The following is a 26449-nucleotide window of genomic DNA, read 5'->3' as shown; positions in this document are numbered from 1 at the left end:
TTCGCTGATGTGTTTTCCAAGCAGGGTGCTGAGACTCTTCCACCTCATAGGCCTTATGACTGTGCTATAGACCTCTTGCCGGGTTCTGTTCCACCAAAGGGCAGGGTCTATCCCTTGTCTATCCCAGAATCCGAGGCTATGTCGGCCTATATAAAGGATAGTCTGGAGAAGGGCTTCATCCGCAAGTCTGTCTCACCTGCAGGGGCTGGTTTTTTCTTTGTGCGGAAAAAAGAGGGTGATCTGCATCCCTGCATAGACTGCAGGGGTCTTAATGACATTACTGTAAAGAATAGATACCCCTTGCCCCTAATTTCTGAACTGTTTGACAGACTACGGGGAGCTAAGGTATTTACGAAATTGGATCTGCGAGGTGCTTATAACTTAGTGCGAATTCGAGAGGTTGACGAATGGAAGACCGCTTTTAACACCAGAGATGGTCACTATGAATACCTCGTCATGCCTTTCGGTCTGTGTAATGCACCTGCAGTGTTCCAGGACTTCGTAAATGACGTGTTTAGTGAATTACTGTTATCATTGGTGGTGGTATACCTGGATGATATACAAATTTTTTCTCCTGACCTGGAGACACATCGGTTGGATGTGATCAGGGTTCTGTCACGTCTAAGGGAGCACTCTCTGTTTGCCAAACTCGAGAAATGTATATTTGAGCAAGCCTCTCTACCCTTCTTAGGCTATATCATTTCTCATGAGGGATTGGCAATGGATCCTGCGAAGCTTTCTGCAGTTATGGAATGGGCTGAACCTCATTCCTTGAAAGCAGTACAACGCTTCCTGGGATTCATAAATTATTACCGGCAATTTATACCACACTTTTCTACCTTGGTAGCTGCGTTAGTGGCTTTGACTAAAAAGGGCGCCATACATAAGGTCTGGTCTACTGAGACATCCCAGGCTTTCAAGGCAATTAAAGAACACTTTTCATCTGCTCCTGTCCTCCAAAGACCTGACGAGAATAAGCCCTTTCTCATAGAGGTGGACGCGTCCTCTGTAGGAGCTGGAGCAGTTCTATATCAAAAGAACAGCTCAGGTAGAAAAAGACCGTGTTTTTTCTTTGCAAAGACGTTCTCTCCTGCTGAGAGGAACTACACTATTGGTGACAGGGAACTACTTGCCCTAAAATTAGCATTGGAAGAGTGGCATCACTTGCTCGAGGGAGCCAGGCAGCCCTTTCAGGTCTTTACAGACCATAAGAACCTGACATATTTGCAAACTGCACAACGTTTGAATCCTCGGCAAGCTCGCTGGTCCTTGTTTTTCTCTCGGTTTAACTTCTCCATTAATTATCTTACCAGGAGTAAGAATAATAAGGCCGACGCACTCTCTCGCTCTATGGAATCATCTCATGAAGAGAATGAGGACCCTCATCTCATTCTTCCATCTAGGGTTTTTCACACACTCTCTCCTGTAACGTTAGACCAAATCCCACCGGGCAAGACCTTTGTTCCGCCTAATCGACAAAATCATATATTGTCGTGGGCCCACACCTCAAAGGTGGGTGGGCATTTTGGTATTAGACGGACACGAGAGTTACTCGAGAGGTGGTATTGGTGGCCACACTTAGCCAGCCACGTCAAAAGATATGTCGGTTCCTGCTATTCATGTGCTCGCAACCGTCCGTTACGGCAGAGACCGGCTGGGCTCTTGCATCCTTTGCCAGTGCCAGATAGACCATGGGAGGTGGTAGGCATGGACTTTGTGGGTGATCTTCCATGTTCACAGGGACATCGATTTGTGTGGGTCATTACGAACCATTTCTCCCGGATGGTTCATCTCGTACCTACACATGGTCTGACTGGGCCTTGTGGTTCTACTCTGAGGTGAGCGCTATCGGTAGGGTAGCGCTCCTGTACCTTTCAGCCGTAATGTTGTCCGTGTCCTCGCACCTTAGTGGAGCGGACCTAGGTAGGTTAGGTGGTCGTTGCCTTCTAGGGTAACGCTCCACTACGCTGCCTCCTGCAGCAGTCCGTATCCTCGCACACTAGGGGAGCGGTCATAGGCAGGAGTTTCAAGCTAGCAGCCTTGCTGCTGTCCGTATCCTTGCACAACAAGTGGAGCGGACATAGGTAGGTGCCATATTGCACACACTACATCTAGTCTCTGTGACTGTTAACTGATAAATCAAATAGAAAACCGGTTTTAAATGCCGCGCTAAAAACCACAGATGCTGTAGATAAAGAGATTTCCTTTATTTCTCAGTTCTACGCGTTTCAGAGACATCTCCGTCTCCTTCCTCAGGAAAAGAAATCATATTACAAACAACAGGCCACAGGACCTATATATAGGAATACAAGTAGCCACATATGCATCTGGGAAGTGAACAGCCCATATGACTCAGAGCCAATGACTCAGTGCCACATGGAGAAGAGAGAAAAAAAAGGGAACACAGTGAATCATCAAGAATGAACAGAGAGAAATTCCTCCATAAAAAACATGAATATTATAAGGGGAAAAACAATGGATCAGTGGATAAATAATAAAAAATATGAAATAAAAAATAAAAACTATTTTTTGAGTGTTATTTAATAAAGAAAAAGGGGGAGACAAGAGAAAATGAAAAGCACAAAGCAGATGGTTTGCGAACCCAGAAAGGTGTAAGTAATAACACTGATGTCAAAACCCCTACACTAAGCGGGAGTTTGGTTACCGTGAATATGTACTCAGAGAAAGTGAACATAAAGGAATGTGTAAAACAGGTAGTGAAATTAAAATACATCAGGGATATCTTTTGCTAGAAATAAATATCTTTTATGTGTCCTTGAACATGTAAAAAGGCATATTTTAATGTAAAAGGGCCGATTAAAAAATAAAAAAATCCCAAAAAAATTGTTTTGTTTTGTTTTTTTGTTTTGTTTTTTTTCCCCTTTTTCTTTCTTTAAAATAAATGAATAAATAAATATTACTAAATGGTGTCCTTGGTGGTAAAGAATCACTGGATTAATAGTGGACAATTTATTAGCGCAAATGACACACACTACTAAGGAGCGATTCTATTGACAGGGAAAAAATGCGTTAGACGGGTGGGGAGAAGGAGCGATCCCCTGGAAAGAGAAAAGGGTATTAGAGTGCGTACGTGATGGGGTGATGTGAGTTCAAGCCACTGCGAGGAAGCAGGAGTTCATACCCGTGGGAAATAAACTTAGTGTACCTGCGTTAAGCAAACGGAGAAATAGAATTACCGTATTTTTCGGACCATAAGACGCACTTTTTTCCCCCCAAATGTTGGGGGAAAGTTGGGGGTGCGTCTTATGGTCTTACTGTGGCTGCGGGGAATGAGGTGCTGCGGTGGAGCGGGTCATCGGGGGCACGAGCAGGCTGTAGCAGCCTGCTGTGACGTGTGCCCGCTCATTACATATGCACGCCCATCCTCCCGCCCATCTCTCAGCGCAGAAGCCGGCGCTGACAGGTGGGCGGGAGGGCGAGCGGGGACGCGCGCATAGTAAAGAGCCTGTCCACATGATCACCCCTGGCAATTACAGCCTAGAGTGATCATGTGTGGCTGTATTCACTGCTCCCCGCGCGCGTCATCAGCGCGGGGTGCAGTGAATCAGTACACTCACCCGTCCCCGTGTGTGGAGCCGTTCCCCCGCAGCACGCGATGTCTTCCTGTCTGTGCCGGTCAGCTGATCTGTGCCGGTCAGCTGATTGGCACAGACAGGAAGACATCGCGTGCTGCAGGGGAACGGCTACACACACACACACACACACACAGGTCAGTGGTGCAGAGAGGAAGATGATCGGCTGCAGGGAGTGAGGAAAAGGTGAGTATAAACGTTTGTTTTTTTTCTCTGTGCTATAGGATACAGGCCATATACCAGGATGGTATATGAGCACGATGGGGGCATATAGCAGGATGGGAGTATATGAGCACGATGGGGGCATATAGCAGGATGGGAGTTTATGAGCAGGAGGGATGGGGGGTATATGAACAGGATGGGGGGTATATGAACAGGATGGGGGTATATGATCAGGATGGGAGTATATGAGCAGGATGGATGGGGGGTATATGAACAGGATGGGAGTATATGAGCAGGATGGATGGAGGGTATATGAACAGGATGGGGGTATATGAACAGGATGGGAGTATATGAGCAGGATGGGGGAATATGAACAGGATGGGGGTATATGAACAGGATGGGGTATATGAACAGGATGGGGGTATATGAACAGGATGGGGGTATATGAACAGGATGGGGGTATATGAACAGGATGGGGTTATATGAACAGGATGGGGTTATATGAACAGGATGGGGTATATGAATAGGATGGGGGAATATGAGCAGGATGCTGGTATATAAGCAGGATGGGGGAATATGAGCAGGATGGGGGTTTATAGCAGGATCATATACAAGGCAGGAGGATCATTACCAGGATGTGGTACCTTAGTAGAGAATTTGGGGACATTACCCCCATAACAGTGTCAGCAGCAGATCCTCGCCCCATATCAGTGTGTCATGACCACATTTTTTTGCTTAAAGTTTTATTTTCCTATTTTCCTCCTCTAAAACCAGGGTGCGTCTTATAGTCCGGTGCGTCTTATAGTCCGAAAAATACGGTACTTTCTTATAGTGACAAGAGCTACAAGAGGTGGAAATAGAGTGCTGTAACGCAAAAAATTAACTGTTATCCGTATTTATAACCAACAATGTTGTGTGTACTGAGGAAATCATCCAGCCCTTTTTTGAAAGCTGTTATAGTATCTGCCATTACTACCTCTTGTGGTAGGGTATTCCACAGTCTGACTGCTCTAACTGTAAAGAACCCTTTCCTATTTAGCTGCCAGAATCACTTTTCTTCCAATAGCAGTGAGTGCCTCCTGGTCTTTAGTATTGTCTTCGGAAGAAATAAGTCATGTGCCAGTCCTTTTATATTGACCACACATGTATTTATACATATAAATGAGATCTCCTCTGAGACGTCTTTTTTCTAAGCTAAACATATCTAACTTTTTCAACCTGTCATCATATGGGAGGCCTTCCATTCCTTGTAGTAGTCTAGTTGCCTGCCTTTGAACTGACTCTAACTTCTGAATGACCTTTTTAAAATGTGGAGTCCAAAACTGGACCCCATATTCCAGATGTGGCCTTACAAGTGATTTATAGAGAGGTAACAATACGTTGGGATCCCGGGATCTAATCTCTCTTTTTATACACCCTAGAGTTTTGTTTGCTTTTGCAGCTGCTGCTTGACATTGAGTGCTGCTGCTCAGCTTATTTGTAATGAGAATACCCAAGTCCTTCTCCTGTTCTGTAGTCCCGAGTTTACTTCCATTTAATGTATACGCAGTTATAGGATTACTCCGTCCTAGGTGCATTACTTTACATTTATCAACATTAAATCTCATTTGCCAAGTATCTGCCCATTCTGACATCTTATCTAGATCTTTTTGTAATATTATACTATCAAGGTCAGTTTTTAATATCCTACATAGTTTGGTGTCATCAGCAAAGACTGACACTTTACTATCAATCCCATCCACAAGGTCATTAATAAAGAGATTAAAAAGAATTGGTCCTAGCACAGATCCCTGCGGCACCCCACTGCTGATTATGGCCCATTTAGAGAATGTTCCATTTATGACTACTCTTTGTTTCCTATCTTTTAGCCAATTCCTTACCCAGTTGCATATAGTTTCCCCCAGTCCTTGCTTCTGGAGCTTTAGTATAAGGCTATTATGTGGTACAGTATCAAATGCCTTTGCAAAGTCCAAATAAATCACATCAGCTGCATTACCAATATCCAGGTTTGCACTTACCCCCTCATAGAACCCCAACAGGTTGGTTAGACACGACTTATCTTATTAATGTGACGGTAGTACGTATGTGTGAACAATAAACGGGAGCTGGAGGAAACCAGGGGATGGATGGAAAAAACGCGATAGAAACATATAGTAGAAACTTATTAAAAACATTAACCCATGAAAATATACAGGGCTACCATAATTTGAAGAACATATAAAATATAAAAAATCGTATAAATGACAAAAAGTGTCAGTATTAATATAAATGTAACAACACATAAAAAATATATATAAAAGTATATGCAAACATATTCATAGAAATATTTATATATAAAAACATATTCATAGATGTATAAAACATTTTGCAGTGGTCAAACACCATTTTCCGGAACTAAAAACAATTAGGACTGGTATACTGAGGGCAGCAGGGGATAAAAGCCAAATCAATAAAACAAATCAGTGACCTCATTTAGACCCAGAGGTTTCAACGTATTTAATTTGTGGATCCAGAAAGTTTCCTTTCTGCTCAGGGTTTCCATTCTATTAGGGGCATCGGGGGCTACCTGTTCTATAGGTGTAATGTTAAAAACCATTTCTTTATTATGCTTCAAAGCACAATGTTTTGAGAGACCGTGTAGCATATAACCTATTTTTACATTGTGCCTGTGTGAATTCAACCTGTTGTGAAGAGATTGGCTTGTCCTCCCTATATATTGCTTACCACACACACAGTCCACTAAATAAATCACAAAATCTGACTGGCATGTGAGCCGGCTTTTGATGGGGAAATTCTGCAAGTCCCCCTGGGAGCAAAAAGTGGTCCTTTTGTGACAAATGCTCTTGCAGCACAAACAGTTTTTAGAACCACATTTGTAAGAGCCAGTGGCATCACTTATGTTATTTTTCTTAGCAAGGGGTGCCCTCAATCTACTGGGGGCTACAATATTTTTTATAGTCGGTGCCCTCCTGAAGGTAACCCCAGGGCGACTAGGTAACATACCCTTAAGCACGGGGTCACTTAATAATATCCCCCAATGTCTAGAGAAAATATTCCTGATGGTATTGTTATCACTACTATATGTAGTGATAAAGTTGATAGAAAAGTCGTTTTTTCCATCAGTATACAAAGGGGGTGAAGCTTTTTTAGGCTTCAACAAATCTGTTTGTTTCAATTTAACTGTTTCATGATAGGCTTTCTTCATCAACGACTTAGGATAATCCTTCTCTATGAAACGATCCTTCAGTATCCCAACCTGTTCTCTAAAATCAGTATCCAGGGAGCAGTTCCTCCTAATACGCTTATACTGATTTATGGGGATGTTGTGCAACCACTTAACATAATGTTCACTCTGGTTGTGAATGTAACTATTAGCGTCCACCCTCTTAAAGAAAGTTTTTGTGAGGATTTTATGATCTTGATGGAATATAGTGAGATCTAAAAAATGTATCTCATTCTTATGTACAGTGGGTGCAAATTTTAAACCCCAATCATTGCTATTTAGGTTGTCAAGGAAAGATTCTAAATCAGCATGATCATTGTCCCAAATAAGGAACAGATCATCTATGAACTGTTTATAAAATTATGATACCACTGTCAAAAGCCCCATTCTCTATGTGCAGTAGCTCAAAAACCCCCATAAATAAATTTGCATACGAGCATGCAGCCTTAGAGCCCATGGCTGTGCCAAGGCACTGATGATACAACTTGCCATCAAATGAAAAATAATTATTGTTGAGGATAAAACTCATTCCCCCAGCAAGAATTCTTTTCTGAGAATGTGGGATTCTGCTATCACTTTCAAGGAAGTGTGATAAGCAAAACAGCCCTAGGTGATGATGGATGTTTGAATATAAAGATGCTACATCTATAGTGAGGAATATGTAGGAATCTTTCCATGGGATATTTTTTATAAAAACAATGAGATGGGCTGAATCCCTAAGGTGGCTTTTGAGGCCAGAGACATGTGGTTGCATAAGTTGGTCTATGTAGTGGGCCAGGTTTGCTGTCAGGGAGTCTATACCCGATATGATGGGCCTCCCTGGGGGATTTACCAGATCTTTATGTATCTTTGGCAAGTGATAAAAAAATGCCATATTTGGGTCCTTGATTTGTAAAAATTTGTTTTCAGATGGGTTTAAAATATTCAGATCCACCGCCTTTTGTATTAAAATCTTGTAATTTAAAATGGCTGACTCATAATTATTTGTATCCGCTGCTTCATAATACACTGGGTCAGATAATATTCTGGACGCCTCTTTTAGATAGTCAGTCCTGTTTTGAATCACAATCCCCCCCCCCTTATCAGCTGCCCGTATAATGATATTGTGATTCTCCCTGAGATTATCAAGGGCTCTTCTTTCAATATTTGTGAGGTTATGATTCAATCTCCTACTGCTGCTCATGACCTCCTTTAGGTCCGTTAAAATTAAATCGCTAAAGGTTTTGATGAAATGCCCCTTACTAGCTGTGGGGTAAAATCTAGATTTTGGTCTAACATTAGTGTGACAGAAGGGGGTGGTGGTTTCTTTTGTAGAGGTCAGGGCATCATCCCCTTATAGCAGGAAATGCCTCTTAAGGGTGAGTTTCCTAATGTAGCTCTGGACATCCAAGAATAAATCGAAATCCCTGGACCTATAGGATGGGCAGAAGGAAAGACCCTTATTGATGACCTTGATTTCTCCTTCATTTAGAATATAATCAGAAAGATTAAAAATATTACTGGTGGACCCATTTGCATTAATTTCGTTAATCAGGCGCTCCTTTTTTCTTTTTTGTTTATGTTTGTGCCCTGCTCGGGTTCCTCTACTGTATTTTTTCTTTTTTTGGTGGATTTTGGTATTAAAAAATCCGTTATCATCCCCCCTTTCTGGCTCTTGGCTGGGGGTAGAAAAGGTACCAGGGGCATTGCTTTATTCGTGTTATCAACGATTATTTTGTTACTGGTAGTCGGTAAGTCAGAGGAAATGACCAAATTTTGTGTTTCAGGGAGGGGGATGTAGTCATCATGAGTAGACAGATCCAGCAGGTCAATAAAATCTTTATCCTGCATAGTGTCATTTTCTCCTAAGGTATTATTCATAATAGGTGTCAAGAGAGCTCTCTCATTTCTAATCTTTTCTATTTGTAGCCTGATTCTGGCCAGATGTTCCCTGGTTTCCTCTATGGTTCTAGGGTTAGACTCTGTATTGAGGGGTTCAATATGGCACCTAGAGTTGGAGGGATGGGAGATTGTGGTCTCCTTGGTGCGAGAGCCTCTATCAATATTTGATTGAGAGAAAACCTCATCCACCAATATGTCAATTTTGTCTGGGGGTCTAATAGTGGTGATGGAATTTTTCGTTGGTTGGGGTATTTGTGGGCCGTCCATAGGGACAATGTCAGCATTTCGCTGATTCTTAGTCTGTTTATGAAATCTGCTATTGACAAAACTCCTCTTGTTGTTGAAATTATTATTAGTGGAGCTATGTCTCCTGAAACTCATTTTCCTAGCTGGTACTCCTTCTGTAAGGGGGGATGCATTCACCAAAGTTTTTCCCTATCTGTCCCTTTGGAGCTTCTTGGATTTCCTAATGATGGTATCGTGTTCTAATTGTAAAAGCCGGGTGTTTATACCCGAATTCAAATTTCTATACTCAGAATGTAGCATATAGTGGGTTAAGTTCTCATAAAGTTCAGAAATTTTTACGGTAGCTGCTATAGCAATACTAGATCTTTTTTCATGCAGGCACAGCAACATACCTTGCATGCAGTCCGTGAAGAGTCCATCCCATTTAGCCGTGAAGGTTGGATCCTGTGGAAAGGGGGAACTGCATGGATTTGCAGACCCCTGGGACAAAGTTTCTCCTCCATATAAATGGACAGGAACCTGGCGTCCAAACTGTAATGCAATTCCTCTTTTAGGAGGTCTTCAAGGGAATGAAAAAGTTTCCTCATATTAGAGGTCTCCTCTTCTGTGAAGGTAATGCCTGAGTCCATAATGGTGTCATCAATAAGATCCTCTGGAGATCCGACCGTCTGCAATATGAGCCTTTCTCTGGAACATAGGCGATTATTGAAGTAATCCATGATGTCCACGGGCGATGTTGTGGAAGACCCTCTGCAGCCGATTTTCCCACAAAAGAGAATTGGGTCAGAAAGCCAAATCCCAGTGTCCGGAGACCTTGTAAAGCTGTAGGGGGGAAAAAGCGCAATAGGGTCTTACCCGGTATGAGGGTAGAGAGACAGAACGGAAAGAGATACACTCACCGGGTAGGGTTGTACCAGTCACAACCCCCTATGATCGCATGTGAGTGGTTTTATGTAGTTTAGCAGCGGCCCCGGAAAGCAGGTTATCATATAAATCAAATAGAATACCGGTTTTAAATGCCGCGCTAAAAACCACAGATGCTGTAGATAAAGAGATTTCCTTTATTTCACAGTTCTACGCGTTTCAGAGACATGTCCGTCTCCTTCCTCAGGAAAAGAAATCATATTACAAACAACAGGCCACAGGACCTATATATAGGAATACAAGAAGCCACATATGCATCTGGGAAGTGAACAGCCCATATGACTCAGAGCCAATGACTCAGCGCCACATGGAGAAAAGAGAAAAAAAAAAGGGAACACAGTGAATCATCAAGAATGAACAGAGAGAAATTCCTCCATAAAAACATGAATATTATAAGGGGAAAAACAATGAAAAAGGACCACTTTTTGCTCCCAGGGGGGCTTGCAGAATTTCCCCATCAAAAGCCGGCTCACATGCCAGTCAGATTTTGTGATTTATTTAGTGGACTGTGTGTGTGGTAAGCAATATATAGGGAGGACCAGCCAATCTCTTCACAGGTTGAATTCACACAGGCACAATGTAAAAATAGGTTATATGCTACACGGTCTCTCAAAACATTGTGCTTTGAAGCATAATAAAGAAATGGTTTTTAACATTACACCTATAGAACAGGTAGCCCCCGATGCCCCTAATAGAATGGAAACCCTGAGCAGAAAGGAAACTTTCTGGATCCACAAATTAAATACGTTGAAACCTCTGGGTCTAAATGAGGTCACTGATTTGTTTTATTGATTTGGCTTTTATCCCCTGCTGCCCTCAGTATACCAGTCCTAATTGTTTTTAGTTCCGGAAAATGGTGTTTGACCACTGCAAAATGTTTTATACATCTATGAATATGTTTTTATATATAAATATTTCTATGAATATGTTTGCATATACTTTTATATATATTTTTTATGTGTTGTTACATTTATACTGACACCTTTTGTCATTTATACAATTTTTAATATTTTATATGTTCTTCAAATTATGGTAGCCCTGTATATTTTCATGGGTTAATGTTTTTAATAAGTTTCTACTATATGTTTCTATCGCGTTTTTTCTATCCATCCGCTGGTTTCCTCCAGCTCCCGTTTATTGTTCACACATACGTACTACCGTCACATTAATACGGATAACAGTTAATTTTTTGCGTTACAGCACTCTATTTCCACCTCTTGTAGCTCTTGTCACTATAAGAAAGTAATTCTATTTCTCCGTTTGCTTAACGCAGGCACACTAAGTTTATTTCCCACGGGTATGAACTCCTGCTTCCTCTCAGTGGCTTGAACTCACATCACCCCATCTCGCACGCACTCTAGTACCCTTTTCTCTTTCCAGGGGATCGCTCCTTCTCCCCACCCGTCTAACGCATTTTTTCCCTGTCAATAGAATCGCTCCATAGTAGTGTGTGTTATTTGCGCTAATAAATTATCCACTATTAATCCAGTGATTCTTTACCACCAAGGACACCATTTAGTAATATTTATTTATTCATTTATTTTAAAGAAAGAAAAAGGGAAAAAAAAACCAACAATTTTTTTGGGATTTTTTTTATTTTTTAATCGGGCCCTTTTACATTAAAATATGCCTTTTTACATGTTCAAGGACACATAAAAGATATTTAATTCTAGCAAAAGATATCCCTGATGTATTTTAATTTCACTACCTGTTTTACACATTCCTTTATGTTCACTTTCTCTGAGTACATATTCACGGTAACCAAACTCCCGCTTAGTGTAGGGGTTTTGACATCAGTGTTATCACTTACACCTTTCTGGGTTCGCACACCATCTGCTTTGTGCTTTTCATTTTCTCTTGTCTCCCCCTTTTTCTTTATTAAATAACACTCAAAAAATAGTTTTTATTTCATATTTTTTATTATTTATCCACTGATTCATTGTTTTTCCCCTTATAATATTCATGTTTTTTATGGAGGAATTTCTCTCTGTTCATTCTTGATGATTCACTGTGTTCCCTTTTTTTTTTTTTTTCCCTCTCTTCTCCATGTGGCGCTGAGTCATTGGCTCTGAGTCATATGGGCTGTTCACTTCCCAGATGCATATGTGGCTTCTTGTATTCCTATATATAGGTCCTGTGGCCTGTTGTTTGTAATATGATTTCTTTTCCTGAGGAAGGAGACGGAGATGTCTCTGAAACGCGTAGAACTGTGAAATAAAGGAAATCTCTTTATCTACAGCATCTGTGGTTTTTAGCGCGGCATTTAAAACCGGTTTTCTATTTGATTTATATGATAACATGCTTTCCGGGGCCGCTGCTAAACTACATAAAACCACTCACATGCGATCATAGGGGGTTGTGACTGGCACAACCCTACCAGGTGAGTGTATCTCTTTCCGTTCTGTCTCTCTACCCTCATACCGGGTAAGACCCTATTGCGCTTTTTCCCCCCTACAGCTTGACTGTTAACTGAGACAGGTGCTTTCACGCTCACAGACTGTGAGACTACTATGCACTTTTATGTTGTATTCCTCACTCTTTTGCATTTCCACTCCTATGTTATTCTAATAAGGTAGTCGCTGTGACTTAAACAGTATACGCCGCTATTGGTCTTGGTGACACTGTGACGCAACAGTGTCAGTACCGCTTTGGTGGTACAGGTTTTCCCTATCCTCTGCCATACTCTGCAGCAGAGCTCTGCACGGTGGCCCCTGACTGTCGGATAGCCTTCCATTCCCTTATTATCCGACAGCCCCCGTAACACCCATTGACGCCATGCTTGCCGCACTATATCCTGCCACAGTGTATGGAGAAGTTCAGCTGGAAAAGGGACAGTGTCTTATGGCATCACACTACCTGCTGGTGCCACACTAAACCAAAAGTCCTTCTAAGGGCCAATTGAAATCTATTCTGTAGTAAGAGCGATCTTAGCTGCATTTGGTATAGGGCAAGCTGCTGGAGTAGAGATTGTGTATTAGAGGCTTGTAGGCAGGGAGTCTAGCCTTACAGACCGTGCTGCTGCTGCTACCTAAAAATATCTAGTCTTTTCTCTAATATTACCGCTCTTATTGCATTTAGTGTAAGGCAAGCTGCTTGAGTAAGGATGATGTATTAGAGGCTTGTAGGCAGGGCTGCATGGCAGATAATGCTTCCAGTCTGTTTACCAGCACCATCCTGTTTTCCACATGGTCCAGTTTGACGAGTCTGATGGGGAAAGTCAATTACTGTCTCACGAGGTTGATAATGATGACACACCATTGACAAAAAGTCATATTATGTCATCAAGTCAAGAGGAGTACCAGAGTGTTGAAGTGTAAGAAGAGGAAGTGAACAATGAAGTCACTGACCCAACCTGAGAAGGTGGCATGCAGAATGGGGACAGCAGTGATGACAGGGAGGTATCTACAACACTGCAACAGGCAGGAAAAAGCAGTGGGGTGGCCAGAGGGAGAAGGCAGATAATGGTTTCCCACACATGGCCAGATGCAAGGCCAAGGTTAGGTGTTCCTCAGTCTGGCGCTTTTTTACATTAAGTGCAGAAGACAAGAAAATGGTCATTTGCAACCTGTGCTGTACCAAGCTCAGTAGAGGCCAGACCATTACGAGCCTGACAACCACCATAAGATCACCCGTGCCTCCTGGTGATTTTGGTTTCTGTTTGCAAGATTGGATCACAGTCGCATGACACTCGCTCACACTTGCAGGAGAGCCTGAGCCGAGGGTCATTAGCATATCTTTTCCAATGCTTTTGCATTGGAAGAGATACGCAGGTGGAGCCGAAGCCTTATATTCACCTGTGGGGTGGTCGGGTCCAATGTGCATCACTGGTCTAGGGGGACTGACTCCTCCTCTCTGCCTTCCATCGCTGTTCTCCTTCCAAGCTCTGTGTTGATGACGCGTCCTGTCTTCCACACAGAGATCTCTATTGTGCACCTGAGCAAGCGCACCTTTCTCTGTCCTGCTGAGGATATAGCAAAATACTTCTCTAGATCCATCCTGCGAAAGCAACTACAGACCAGTCTCCAATCTCCCCTTCATCTATGCTCTATTCTATCAGCCTAAAGGACACTGCTCTCTCCTAGTTTTCTTCCTATCTTTCTGGCCGCTCATTCAGTGTATCATTTGCTGGCTCCACATCTCCTCTTCCTCTCACTGTTGGAGTCCTCCAAGGTTCAGTCCTTTGCCCTCTTCTTTTCGCCCTCTGCACTGCCCAAATTGTATTGACCATCAGCAGATTTGGCTTTCAGTACCATCCTTATGCTTATGACACACAACTATACCCCTCATCCCCTGAGCTCATCCCCGCTGTTCTACAGAACACCAGTGACTGTCTGACTGCAGTTTGCAACATCATGTCTGCTCTCTATCTGAAACTTAACCTTTCCAAAACTGAACTTCTTCCTTTCCCTCCGTCTTCCAACCTTCCTAAACCCGACATCTCCCTCTCTGTGTGTGGCACAACAATAAGTCCTAGGCAGCAGGCCCTCTGTCTGGGTGTTATACTTGACACTGATCTCTCCTTCACCTCCCACATACAATCTCTTGCCCGCTCCTGTCGCTTGCACCTCAAGAACATCTCTAGAATCCACTCTTTCTCACAATGGAAACGACAAAAACCCTCACTGTGGCCCTGATCCACTCCTGCCTTGACTACTGTAACTCTCTACTAATTGGTCTCCCCCTAACTAGACTCTTCTACAGTCCATCCTAAATGCAGCAGCCAGGGTCACCTATCTGGCTAATCGCTACTCGAATGCTTCTACTCTGTGCCAGTCATTGCACTTGTGACGCCCTGGCCATCCAGGTAGTCACAGATAGGGCTCCGCATTACACCGTTCCCTAACAAGGTGACAGCAGCCAAACATATAAAACCCTAGTCACCCCCTTCAGTGCTTGATGGACACACCAGGGGGCGGAACCAGGCGATTGGAAGACGCCCACAGAGGAGTCTGAGACATCCTGGGGCGGGAAAGTTTAGTCTAGTCGTGAAGTTCAAGTCTAGAGGTCAAGAGGAGAGGTGTGTTGGCTGGATCTGTGTGCAGCTCCAGCAAAGGAAAGACCCAAGCTGAACCGGTGCCAGGGTAGGAGCCCTGGTACTGCTGGCTAGGAGGCAGACGGAGGTCTCTGTCTGCAGGAGCCGGGAAGACGGCTCGGTGGAACCGTGTTGGACTGGGACAGGGTAGTGGCCCGCCGGTACCGACCCGGGGAACCAACTGGAAACCAGAGCACAAAGGGGGGTACTCAGACCCTGAAGCTAGGTCCAGAAGCTACTGGGGGCTAGCTAATTAACTGATTGCGGCCAGACTAGAGGTCCTGTCTCACCCAAAGTCCCGACTGAAGGCAACAGCCCAACGAGGGGGATAGAAAGCTGCCGCCACGGCAGAGAGATCCCACGGGCCAGCGTCTGTGGGCAAAGGGCTCCTCGGGCAACCAAAAGCCGGGAGCGGACTCCTGAAGTTGCAAGCGCAGGTAGTCTACCATCACAAACAGGTGCAGGAGAAAGGCAGAGACCACCAACCGGGTGGGGGACCAGACTGCAGCCGGCTGCGGGCACCGACCACCATCACCTTGGTTTACCAGAGACTCGTGTGTTTACTAATCGTGAGTACATCAGTGCCCTCCGGCCGCCCATCTCCCCGCACCGCCAAACACCCCCAACGGGTCCCAGGGCCACCATCCCTGCCCACGGAGGGGTTAACAACTTGCTGCGGGCGCCCCGTAACTGCAGCGGTGGTATCTACCTTCACCACATCCCGTGGGTGGCGTCACGAACTTAAACATGGCTCCGGCCGTACACATACATCCCCAAACCGCAAACCCCTTTTTGATCGACGTGACCGCAGGACCCCCAGGTCCGGAGACCCTCGAGCCACCCACTGAAGGTCAGGATCCGAACGGCTCGCCTGCCGAGCACGGGGTGGTACACACTGGCTGCCCGTATATCACAGGATCCAATTCAAACTGCTTGTTCTCACCCACAAAGCTCTCCACAGTGCAGCACCCCCCTACACCTCCGCCCTCATCTCTGTCTATCACCCTACCCGTTCTCTACGCTCTGAAAATGACTTTCGACTAACATCCACACTAACTCGAACCTCCCACTCCCGGATCCAAGACTTCTTCCGAGCTGCACCAATCCTCTGGTACGCTCTACTCCAAGAAGCTAGGATGAATCAACTTCAGACGCACACTAAAAACGCATATTTTTAGGGGGGCCTATCACACTTCATAGCCAAACTAAATTCACATAGTCCCTCCACACCTTCTCAGAACATAACCCCATGTCAAACTCCATGGCACCCAAATGCATCTCAAGGTTCTGGACGACTGGTCCAGGCAGCCATTATCTATCCCCCATTTGCTTGAGATGGCTGGATTGTTTTTGTAAATAAGCACCTGTACGCTCTACAAATAACTGTCCACTAACATCCACACTAACTCGAACCTCCCACTCCCGGATCCAAGACTTCTTCCGAGCTGCACCAATCCTCTGTAACGCTCTACTCCAAGAAGCTAGGATGAATCAGCTTCAGATGCACTCTAAAAACGCATCTTTTTAGGGCGGCCTATCAAACTCCGTAGCCGAACTAAATTCACATAGTCCCTCCACACCATCTCAGAACATAACCCCACTTCAAACTCCATGGCACCCAAATGCATCTCAAGGTTCCGACCGACTGGTCCAGGCAGCCATTATCTATCCCCCATTTGCTTGAGATGGCTGGATTGTCTTTGTAAATAAGCACCTGTTCCTTGTCCCTCCCACCTCATTGTAGATTGTAAGCTCTCACGAGCAGGGTTGTCTTTTTTTCCCTCTAATTATTGTATTGTCAGAGTTCCAGGATTTCCAGTTTTCTTTTGAAGGATCTTGCCCTTTGTTAACATGGAGTTTTCTGTTCTGTTGCCCTACTTCCTGTTCATCTGTTTAAAAGCCCGCCCCTAAGCTTAGTCTAGTTGCCTGAGTATACTGCTTCCTGTGTACTCCTGCCCTGCTGCTCTTGGTTCCTGATTGATATTTAGATCCTGTTGAAAACACCCGACACCGGCTCTGGACTTCACCTGGTCTCATCAAGCTGTGCCCGGACTCCGTCTGCCGTCTCTGGTAGGCACTTCTGCCCGGTTCCTTCCGTTTCATATCCACCCTAGGACTCACATCACGTACGGACATTTTTGGACTATACCTGTTGCCTTTTCGTGTCCCGGCTGCTGCGCATTTAGGCCTTCTGGGGTGATCGCCAGACAGTCCCTGTATAGGGGTTCGCTCCTGGTGGTCTCCCTGGGGGAGTCCGGTGCGTGGCCCCGGGAATTCCCCTTTGCTCCGACCCTGGCAGGTATTTACTGTGTTTATGTTCTACTGTGTTTATGTTCTGTTTTGTGTACATATTGTTGGTTGCATATTATAAACGTCTTTGCACCAAGAACCCGTCTCTGTTTATCATTGCCCTAACGCAATCGAAATCCTCAGTTCATACAGTAGTATTACATGTATTTTCTATAACTGTTACTTGTTTGTATATGATCCTCCTGAATTGTAAAGCTCTGCGGAATATGTTGGCACTATAGAAATAAAGATTATTATACTAAATTATATAGTCCTTCGTACTCTCTGCACAATTAATTATTTTATCACTAATAACCCACATGATATAACTTTTGGTCTTTTAGAAGTATGATCCTTCAGCGCACATATTCTTTCACACTAATTTTAGTGAAGTCTAGCCTTTTTTTTGCAGCTCCTTTCGTACACTCATTCAGCACTTGATATTAGCACATACGCTGTTTAATTACTCGCGGTGTCATTTTCTTTCTTCTGAGCAGTGCGCATGCCCAGTGTCTGTGCCGTGGATCTTTAGTAAGCGGCAAGCCCTAGTGCAGTGCGCCTGTGCCATTGTTTGGCAACAGCAGGATGCTTGCTTTCCGGGAGCTGCAAGCGGCAGATCATTTACTTCAGGTCGACCCGACGGGGCGCATGCGTCATTGGAACTTGCTCACGTCACACACACTCACACACACACACACACCAATTCTAGCCTTTTGATTAGCAGTCCTGCATTCAAATACCGGCCCTTTCCACCCCAATTCAAACCTCCTGACGAAGAGAGACAAAACGCACGTTGGGGCGGCAGGAACCCAGCTGATACCACACTTTAGTGTAAATTACTCACTTTTCTACTTGATTTGTTTTATCTAATTGAGCTGGATAGGGAGTAGCAATTTTATGTTACACAACTAGATGGCCACAGACATCCATGATTCTCATTTCACTTACCCGCTGGGTAAATTCTATAGGGATTCTATCTGATCGACCAGGAACTTAGGCGGACTTTACACGTTGCGACATCGCTAGCAATTGCTAGCGATGTCGAGCGTGATAGTACCCGCCACCATCGTACATGCGATATGTGGTGATTGCTGCCGTGGCGAACATTATTGCTATGGCAGCTTCACACGCACATACCTGGTCGGTGACGTTGCTGTGACCGCCTTACAATCCCTCCTTCAAGGGGGAGGTGCGTTCAACGTCACAGTGACGTCACCGCGACGTCACTAAGCGGCCGCCCAATAGAAGCAGAGGGGCGGAGATGAGCGAGACATAACATCCCGCCCACCTCCTTCCTTCCGCATTGATGGTGGCGCAGGTAAGGAGATGTTTGTCGTTCCTGCGGTTTCACACACAGCGATGTGTGGTGCTGCAGGAACGACAAACAACATCGTATCTGCAGGTGTAACGGCATTATGGAAATGAACGACGTGACACAGATCAGCAATTTTTTACGCATCTGCGCTCGTTCATCGTCGCACCTAATATTTACACATTGCGATGTCGCTACCGGCGCCGGATGTGCGTCACTAACGACGTGAACCCGACGATATATTGGTAGCGTTGTCGCAACGTATAAAGCCCGCCTTAGTCTGTGTATGTGTGCTCATTAATTTATTTTGGATTCGGCCAAATTAAGTACAGTATTCATTGTGGGTATATTTTGTCTAGGGACTGCATTTACCAACAAACCTTGCTTGTTACCTTTTCCTGAATTTTGCTAAATATTTTAACTTCATGAATTAATAAACGTTTGAGCTTTTAAATTACTCGTGTGAAATATTTTATTAGATTTTGATTAGTAGTATATCTATGAGTTTAGCTCATTAGTACAACTTTTGGTGCTTTTTGAATAATTTTGCTATCCCAAGAAAAAAAGAAATGTATATGTATTTTATGGATCCACTCGCTTCCATTTAGCTGGGTAGAGTTCACACAAGCATGAAGTTTCTTTGTGAGAATAGGAAAGTTTATTAGCATTCATAAACTTACAGCATAAGGGAAATCAAAACAACTTTTCTTTCGGCAAAACGGCAAACAAAAGAACAAAGAGAAAATAAACAGTCCATATTATAGCACAGGCTCACACGCTAGGCAAGAGACTAATTTGTCTCTGGCAGAGAGAAAACCACCAGCGGTCTTTACAGCTTCACTCACAGACTAAATACTATCTATATTGTGTTGGTAATCTACGACAGGACTGACACCTACAGATCTGGGACTGCATCTGAATGATTTCAACATAAAGGTGGAAAGCTCTATTACACATTTTATTATTATATACATAACATACTATATCTATTTACAGACGAGCTGGGTGTTGGATGGCAACTGTACAAATTATGTATAGAAGCATCTCTCCATTGCCAATGTCACATCAAACAGAAGAGAGTGGCATCAGACAACATGTTTGTGTAAATGTTAATTATTTTACATGTATGTGGTTCACACATACATTATATGGATACTAGTGATGAGCAAATACTAAAATATTCATTTTTGGGAACTTCATAATGAATACTTAGTACTCTTCTACTACTCGTCACGAATAACGAACCTAATGCAAGTCAATGGGAACTCCAGCACTTTTCTGGGAAATCTTAAAAAAAAATGCTCGGGTTCCCCAGTGACTTGCATTAGGTTCATTATTTGTGACGAATACTAGAATAGTACTAGGTACGAAAATCCCGAACCCAAAAATTTTAGTATTCACTTATTACTAATAGATACTAATTGCTTTTAAACAACAATTAGCAATGATTCTAATTGAATATATTTTCAAATAATCCGCTAATGCTCCATATTGTTTTCCCTCTTTCATGTAGATGTGTGACTACTATAACTTGCATTTTCCTTACGTTTTCAATAAAATGATAAACAAAAAGAAAAATCACTACTTCCTTCTGTGTGTCCCTTGATGTTTATCAAGACTTTCTTTCACTCTAAAACATTTCCCGCATTCTGAACATGAAAATGGCTTCTCCCCTGTGTGAATTCTCTGATGTACAACAAGATATGATTTGTTTTTAAAACATTTCCCACATTCTGAACATGAAAACGGCTTTTCTCCGGTGTGAATTCTTTGATGTGAACTAAGAAATGATTTTCTATCAAAACATTTCCCACATTCCGAACATGAATATGGCATGTCCCCTGTGTGAATTCTCTGATGTGTAATGAGATAAGATTTCACTTTAAAACATTTCCCACATTCTGAACATGAATATGGCTTCTCCCCTGTGTGAATTCTTTGATGTGAAGTAAGGTATAATTTTCTATCAAAACATTTCCCACATTCTAGACATGAAAATGGCTTCTCCCCTGTGTGAATTCTCTCATGTGTAACAAGATTAGATTTTGCAACAAAACATTTCCCACATTCTGAACATGAAAATGGCTTCATCCCTGTGTGAATTCTCTGATGTCTAACAAGATTAGATTTCTCAATAAAACATTTCCCACATTCTGAACATGAATATGGCTTCTCCCCTGTGTGAGTTCTCTGATGTGTAATGAGATATGATTTCACTTTAAAACACTTCCCACATTTTGAACATAAATATGGCTTCTCCTTTGTGTGAATTCTCTGATGTTCAACAAGCCGTGATTTCTGTACAAAACATTTTCCACATTCCGAACATAAAAACGGCGTCTCTCCTGTGTGAATTCTCTGATGTACAACAAGTTTGCATTTCGCTTTATAACATTTCCCACATTCTGAACATGAAAATTTACTATCCCCTGTGTGAATTCTCTGATGTACCATAAGACGTGCTTTGTTTATAAAACATTTCCCACACTCGGAACATGAAAATGGCTTCTCCCCTGTGTGAATTTTTTGATGTGAAGTAAGATATGATTTTCTATCAAAACATTTCCCACATTCCGAACATGAAAATGGCTTCTCCCCTGTGTGAGTTCTCTTATGTATAACGAGATGTGACTTTTCAACAAAACATTTCCCACATTCTGAACATAAATATGGCTTTATCCCTGTGTGAATTTTCTGATGTTTAACAAGATTTGATTTCATAATAAAACATTTCCCACATTCTGAACAGGAAAATGGCTTTTCCCCTGTGTGAGTTCTCTGATGTACAACAAGCTGTGCTTTCACTGTATAACAATTCCCACATTCCGTACATGAAAATGGTTTCTCCCCTGTGTGAATTCTTTTATGTGTAACGAGATGTGATTTCTCAACAAAACATTTCCCACAATCTGAACATGAAAATGGCTTCTCCCCTGTATGAGTTCTCTGATGTACAACAAGCTGTGCTTTCTTTGTATAACATTTCCCACATTCCGTACATGAATATGGCTTCTTCCCTGTGTGAATTCTCTGATGATTAAAAAGATTAGATTTCTCAGTAAAACATTTCCCATATTCTGAGCATGAAGATGGGTTCTCCTCTTTAAAAGCTTGTTCATGTTCAACAGTCTTTGTATTACTTTTGTTTTGCATATCGCCCATTGACGAAGCAGAATAAAAAACTTGTTGAAAATTATCAGATGAAATATTTTTTCTGAGAAGGTCTTGAGGTATATCTTGGATAATGGCATGCTCTTCAAATGTATCTGATGGAATACCATGATCATCTACTGCAAACTCTGAAAATATCAGATGTCCTTCTGAGCTCCTGGTGCAGTCATCTGCCAAGAATAAAAGTAATTTTAGTATTTTTCCAATAACACTACATTGAAATCATCCAAATATTATATATTTTTATACAATTTAATACACATTGTAACACAAATCAATTAGCTAAGAAAATAAAGCGCAAAATAGGGACTATTAGATTATGATGTTAGGCCACCAGCTTGTGCTGTTTAAATTTTTCACTGTTGACTGTTGAAGTCGTCTTCTCCATAAGTTCATGTTTTACTTCACCTGTCACTGATCGATATCAGTTATATCAGGGGTGGGGAATATTTTTTTTTTTGCTAAGGGCGAGTTGATATTTATACCATCATTCAGGGGCTGTACAAAACTATCAACTTGAAAGTTATACTGCTATATTTGACCAAACATTTAATTAGCTCACCCCTAATGTGATAGCTGGAGTAGCTTCTGTTTGGTGAGGCTTGATATGTTAGATGATTTTAATCCCTTCACGACTTTGATGTAAGTAAACGTTATGGTCGGGAAGGGGTTCTGCAAACTTAAGTAAACCTACGTCATGGCTATCATGCAGGCACATGAACTATGCCTACACGCTACTGGAAGATCGGATTGAGTGATAGCCAAGCTCCAGCTGTCATAGCCAGGGAATGATCCCATGCCACCTTTAGCTGCTCAACCTCCTAAATACTGCTATTAACAGCGATCTCAGCATTTAAGAGGCTGGGACAGGGAGTGCACTCCCTCTCCAATGCGATTGGGATCCTGGTGCCATGATCACTGGGTCTTATAGTTACCATGGCAACCCGAGGTGAAATGATGACCTCTGACTCTGCCAGCTACAGTGGCCAATTAAACCATGCCAGGAGCATGGTCTAACAGGCGTTCTGTCAGTGTCACACTGACAGGTATAATATAATGTATTGGAATGTATGTACATGACAATAGGTTATACCAGCGATCAAAGTAGTTAAAGTTATGTCCTATATAGGGACTGAGTAAAAAAAAAAAAAAAGTGTAAAAAAATCATAAAATAAAAAAATAAACTTTCTTCTACCAATAAACATATAGATTTATGTAACACCAAAACAAAAAAAGCACACATTTGATATTGTCGCATCTGAAATAACCTGATCTATAAAACTGTCACACTAGTTAATCCCTTCAGTGAACATCACAAAATAAAAAAAAAAACAAAAAGTGAATTTTCATCATAAAGCTGACATAAAAAGTGGAATAAAATGTGATAAAAAAGTCATATGTAAATAAAAATGGTATAGTTGTATTAGTACTGACCTGAAGAATAAAGCTGTCTTATCACTCTTTCGACACAGTGAACGGCGTTAAAAAAAATAAATCCTGAACTGCTGTTCCTCTTGTTTCTGTAAGGGGTCCCAGGCTCCGCCACACCTGTAGAAGTGGCCTACTTTAAAAAACATGCTCAAAAGAGCAGAGTCCAAGGACAGGAAGGACTGGGATATCTTGCTGCTGTACTTATGGTTTACTGTGAGTGAGGTGCCCCAGACGTCCATGAAGTTCTCCGCTTCGAACCGGGGGTTGCTCGACGTGGCCAAAAAGGCATGGGAGCAACAGCCCACCCTATATAAGAATGTGATTGAACAGGTCGCAAAAATGCAGGAAAGGATGGAGACAGTTCTGCCACTTGTCTGGGAGCATATGGAAGCAGCACAACTAGCTCAGAGCCGGGTCTAAAACGGAGCAGCTCGGGTACGGACCTTTAACCCTGGGGACCGGCTACTGGTACTTATGCCCACAGTAGACAGCAAGCTCCTCGTTAACTGGGACTCTTCGTGGTAATAAAGTGGGAATAGTAAAGTTCAGTTACATCAGCCGGGTAAGCGAAAACCAGAGCACTTCTACCATGTCAATTTGCTGAAGCCCTGGAGTGATAGGGAAAGCCTTTGTGGGGACAACCCATTGTCTGCTTTTCCTGCAGGGAAGGCTCCATCACCTTCGGATGTTTCGGTGAGAGCGGCTGCCATCGTAGGAATAGCCACTAAACATGTTCAGGAGGCTAGGGAATTCATTAGTCAGAATACAAAGGTTTTCTTCAAACTCCCAGGATGAACCTCTGTTATCCAGCATGACATTGTCACTAAGCCCCATGCCAAAGTCAGACTAAAGCCATATAGGTTGCATGAGGCTTGGCGACAAGCTGTCTCGGAGGATGTGAAATTGTTGCTGTGACAAGGGGTCATTGAGGAGTTTAATAATATCTTCTACACGTTCCCAATGTTGATGCATACTGGTTGACTTACTTGAGTATGTATACAGGTTTTTCTTCAACTCTACCCACAATTGTTTGACTGGGTTGAGGTCTGGAGATTTTGGTGGCCAATCCAGCACCTCTACTTCATTGTTATTGAATAATTTCTTCTCCCATCTCGACGTATGCTTTGGGTCATTGTCCTTATGGAACACAATGTCATCCTTTTCATACCCATAGTACTTGAGTATACGAACTAACTCATCTTGTAGCATACTCACAGACAGCTCAGCATTGAGACCACCATCAATCATGGTCAAGTATCCAACTCCTTTGGCTGTGAAACCACCCCATATTATCAGACTTCCACCAAGCTTGACAGTTCCTTCAATTTCTCAATCATTTAGCCCCTTTCTCCTTCTTTCGAATACTCACATTTGCACCCATCAGACCCTAGTCTACTGACTTTCGTCTGATCACTCCAAAGCACCCGTTTCCAGTCTTCTACTGTGCACTTCTAGTACTTTTTTGCAAATGCGAGCTGACGCTTCTTATGACTATATTGAAGTCGAGGCTTCTTCACTAGTGATGACCGAGCAATACTATGCTCAGGTGCTCGGTAGTTTGATGCTTGCATGGGTGCGACTCAAATACTCAAGTATAAGGGAAATCAATGGGGAACTTTAGCATTTTTCTGGGAACTCTTCTGGAAAATTGCTTAAGGTCCCCTTTGACTTCAATGCCCATCTGAGTATTCAACTGCTCATTATGAGCACTGAGCACCCGAGTATGGTAGTCCTTGCTAATCACAATTTTTCAGCTTTTTTCATTCCACCATTCCAGACTTGTGTAACATGCTTCGCATGCTGCTTGCTTGGTCGTCTGTGATCCCACTATTACAAAGCAAATCAGCCATCTCCACTGCTGTGTTTGACGTGCCAGAACTGAAAGACCTTGTGATGAGCCAACTTGTTAACGCCGATATTTTACCTGGACATCCGTCTTTTAGCTTTTGAATGGATGGACAAACTATATTTTTTATTCTTTCAACAGTCACGTGATGCAATTTGGCAATGTTCTTGGCCCAGAGACCGCTACCAATGAGCTGGATGATGCTCTCTCTTTTCTTGATAAATCTACTTCACGGCTGCTCCTCTATTTGAACCACTGACCTTTCACTTGGGAATCAACCTAATAGCACACTGAGCTATTAGGTAATGTGATAACAGGTTGTAATTTATAGTATACAGGAAGAAAAAGATTTTTATACCACCAGAAGCAAAACAGTAGCAATGCAGTGACATGACAAAAATCTATATGAATATATGTTAAACTAGAAGGTGGCCCGATTCTAACGCATCGGGTATTCTAGAATTTATTGTGTAGTTAATGTATGATTTTTGTTATATATATATATATATATAGAGGTTGTTGTGTGTAGTTACCAAGTGTTTGTGTAGGGCACTGTAAATGTTCTGGGTGTTGTCTGGGTGTGGCGGTGTGTGAGAGCGGTGTTGTTTGTGTGTGGCGTTGTGTGTGTTGCGTTGTTTGTGGAGCGCTTTGTGTCTGCAGCGTTGTGTGTGTGGTGCTATGTGTGTTGCACGGTTTGTGTGGGTGTATGTGTGTGGGGTGCATGTGTGTGTTTTGGGGGGAGGTATGTTTTGTGCAGTGTGTTTTTGTTGGAGGAGTAGTTCTAGGGAGAGAGGAGTATAATAGGAGGAGTAGTCCTGGGGGGGAGAGGAGTATAATAGGAGGAGTAGTCCTGGGGGGAGAGGATTATAATAGGAGTAGTCCTGGGGAGAGAGGAGTATAATAGGAGGAGTAGTCCTGGGGGGAGAGGAGTATAATAGGAGTAGTAGTCCTGGGGGAAGAGGAGTAGTAGTCCTGGGGGAGAGGAGTATAATAGGAGGAGTAGTCCTGGGGAGAGAGGAGTATAATAGGAGGAGTAGTCCTGGGGAGAGAGGAGTATAATAGGAGGAGTAGTCCTGGGGAGAGAGGAGTATAATAGGAGGAGTAGTCCTGGGGAGAGAGGAGGATAATAGGAGGAGTAGTCCTGGGGGGAGAGGAGTATAATAAGAGGAGTAGTCCTGGGGAGAGAGGAGTATAATAGGAGGAGTAGTCCTGGGGAGAGAGGAGTATAATAGGAGGAGTAGTTCTGGGGAGAGAGGAGTATAATAGGAGGAGTAGTCCTGGGGAGAGAGGAGGATAATAGGAGGAGTAGTCCTGGGGGGAGAGGAGTATAATAGGAGGA

The 26449-nt window shown here is 43.0% G+C and overlaps 1 protein-coding gene across 3 annotated transcripts in view; it reads right to left on the bottom strand.

The window, feature by feature from the left end:
- Positions 1-19989: 19989 nt before the first annotated feature.
- The window catches only part of LOC142311928 (uncharacterized), a 252254-nt gene continuing 245794 nt past the window's right edge, over positions 19990-26449 (bottom strand). For all 3 annotated transcript variants that reach the window (XM_075350796.1, XM_075350795.1, XM_075350794.1), the window contains one exon: positions 19990-22003. In XM_075350796.1, the coding sequence (XP_075206911.1) occupies positions 20244-22003 (1760 nt within the window). In that variant the 3' untranslated portion in view covers positions 19990-20243. The remainder of the gene's footprint in view (positions 22004-26449) is intronic.

The sequence above is a fragment of the Anomaloglossus baeobatrachus genome, chromosome 5, assembly GCF_048569485.1.
Source record: "Anomaloglossus baeobatrachus isolate aAnoBae1 chromosome 5, aAnoBae1.hap1, whole genome shotgun sequence".
NCBI classification, from domain to species: Eukaryota; Metazoa; Chordata; class Amphibia; order Anura; family Aromobatidae; genus Anomaloglossus; species Anomaloglossus baeobatrachus.
The sequence above is the reverse complement of the archived record's forward strand: the minus strand, read 5'-3'. Positions and strand labels throughout refer to the sequence as shown.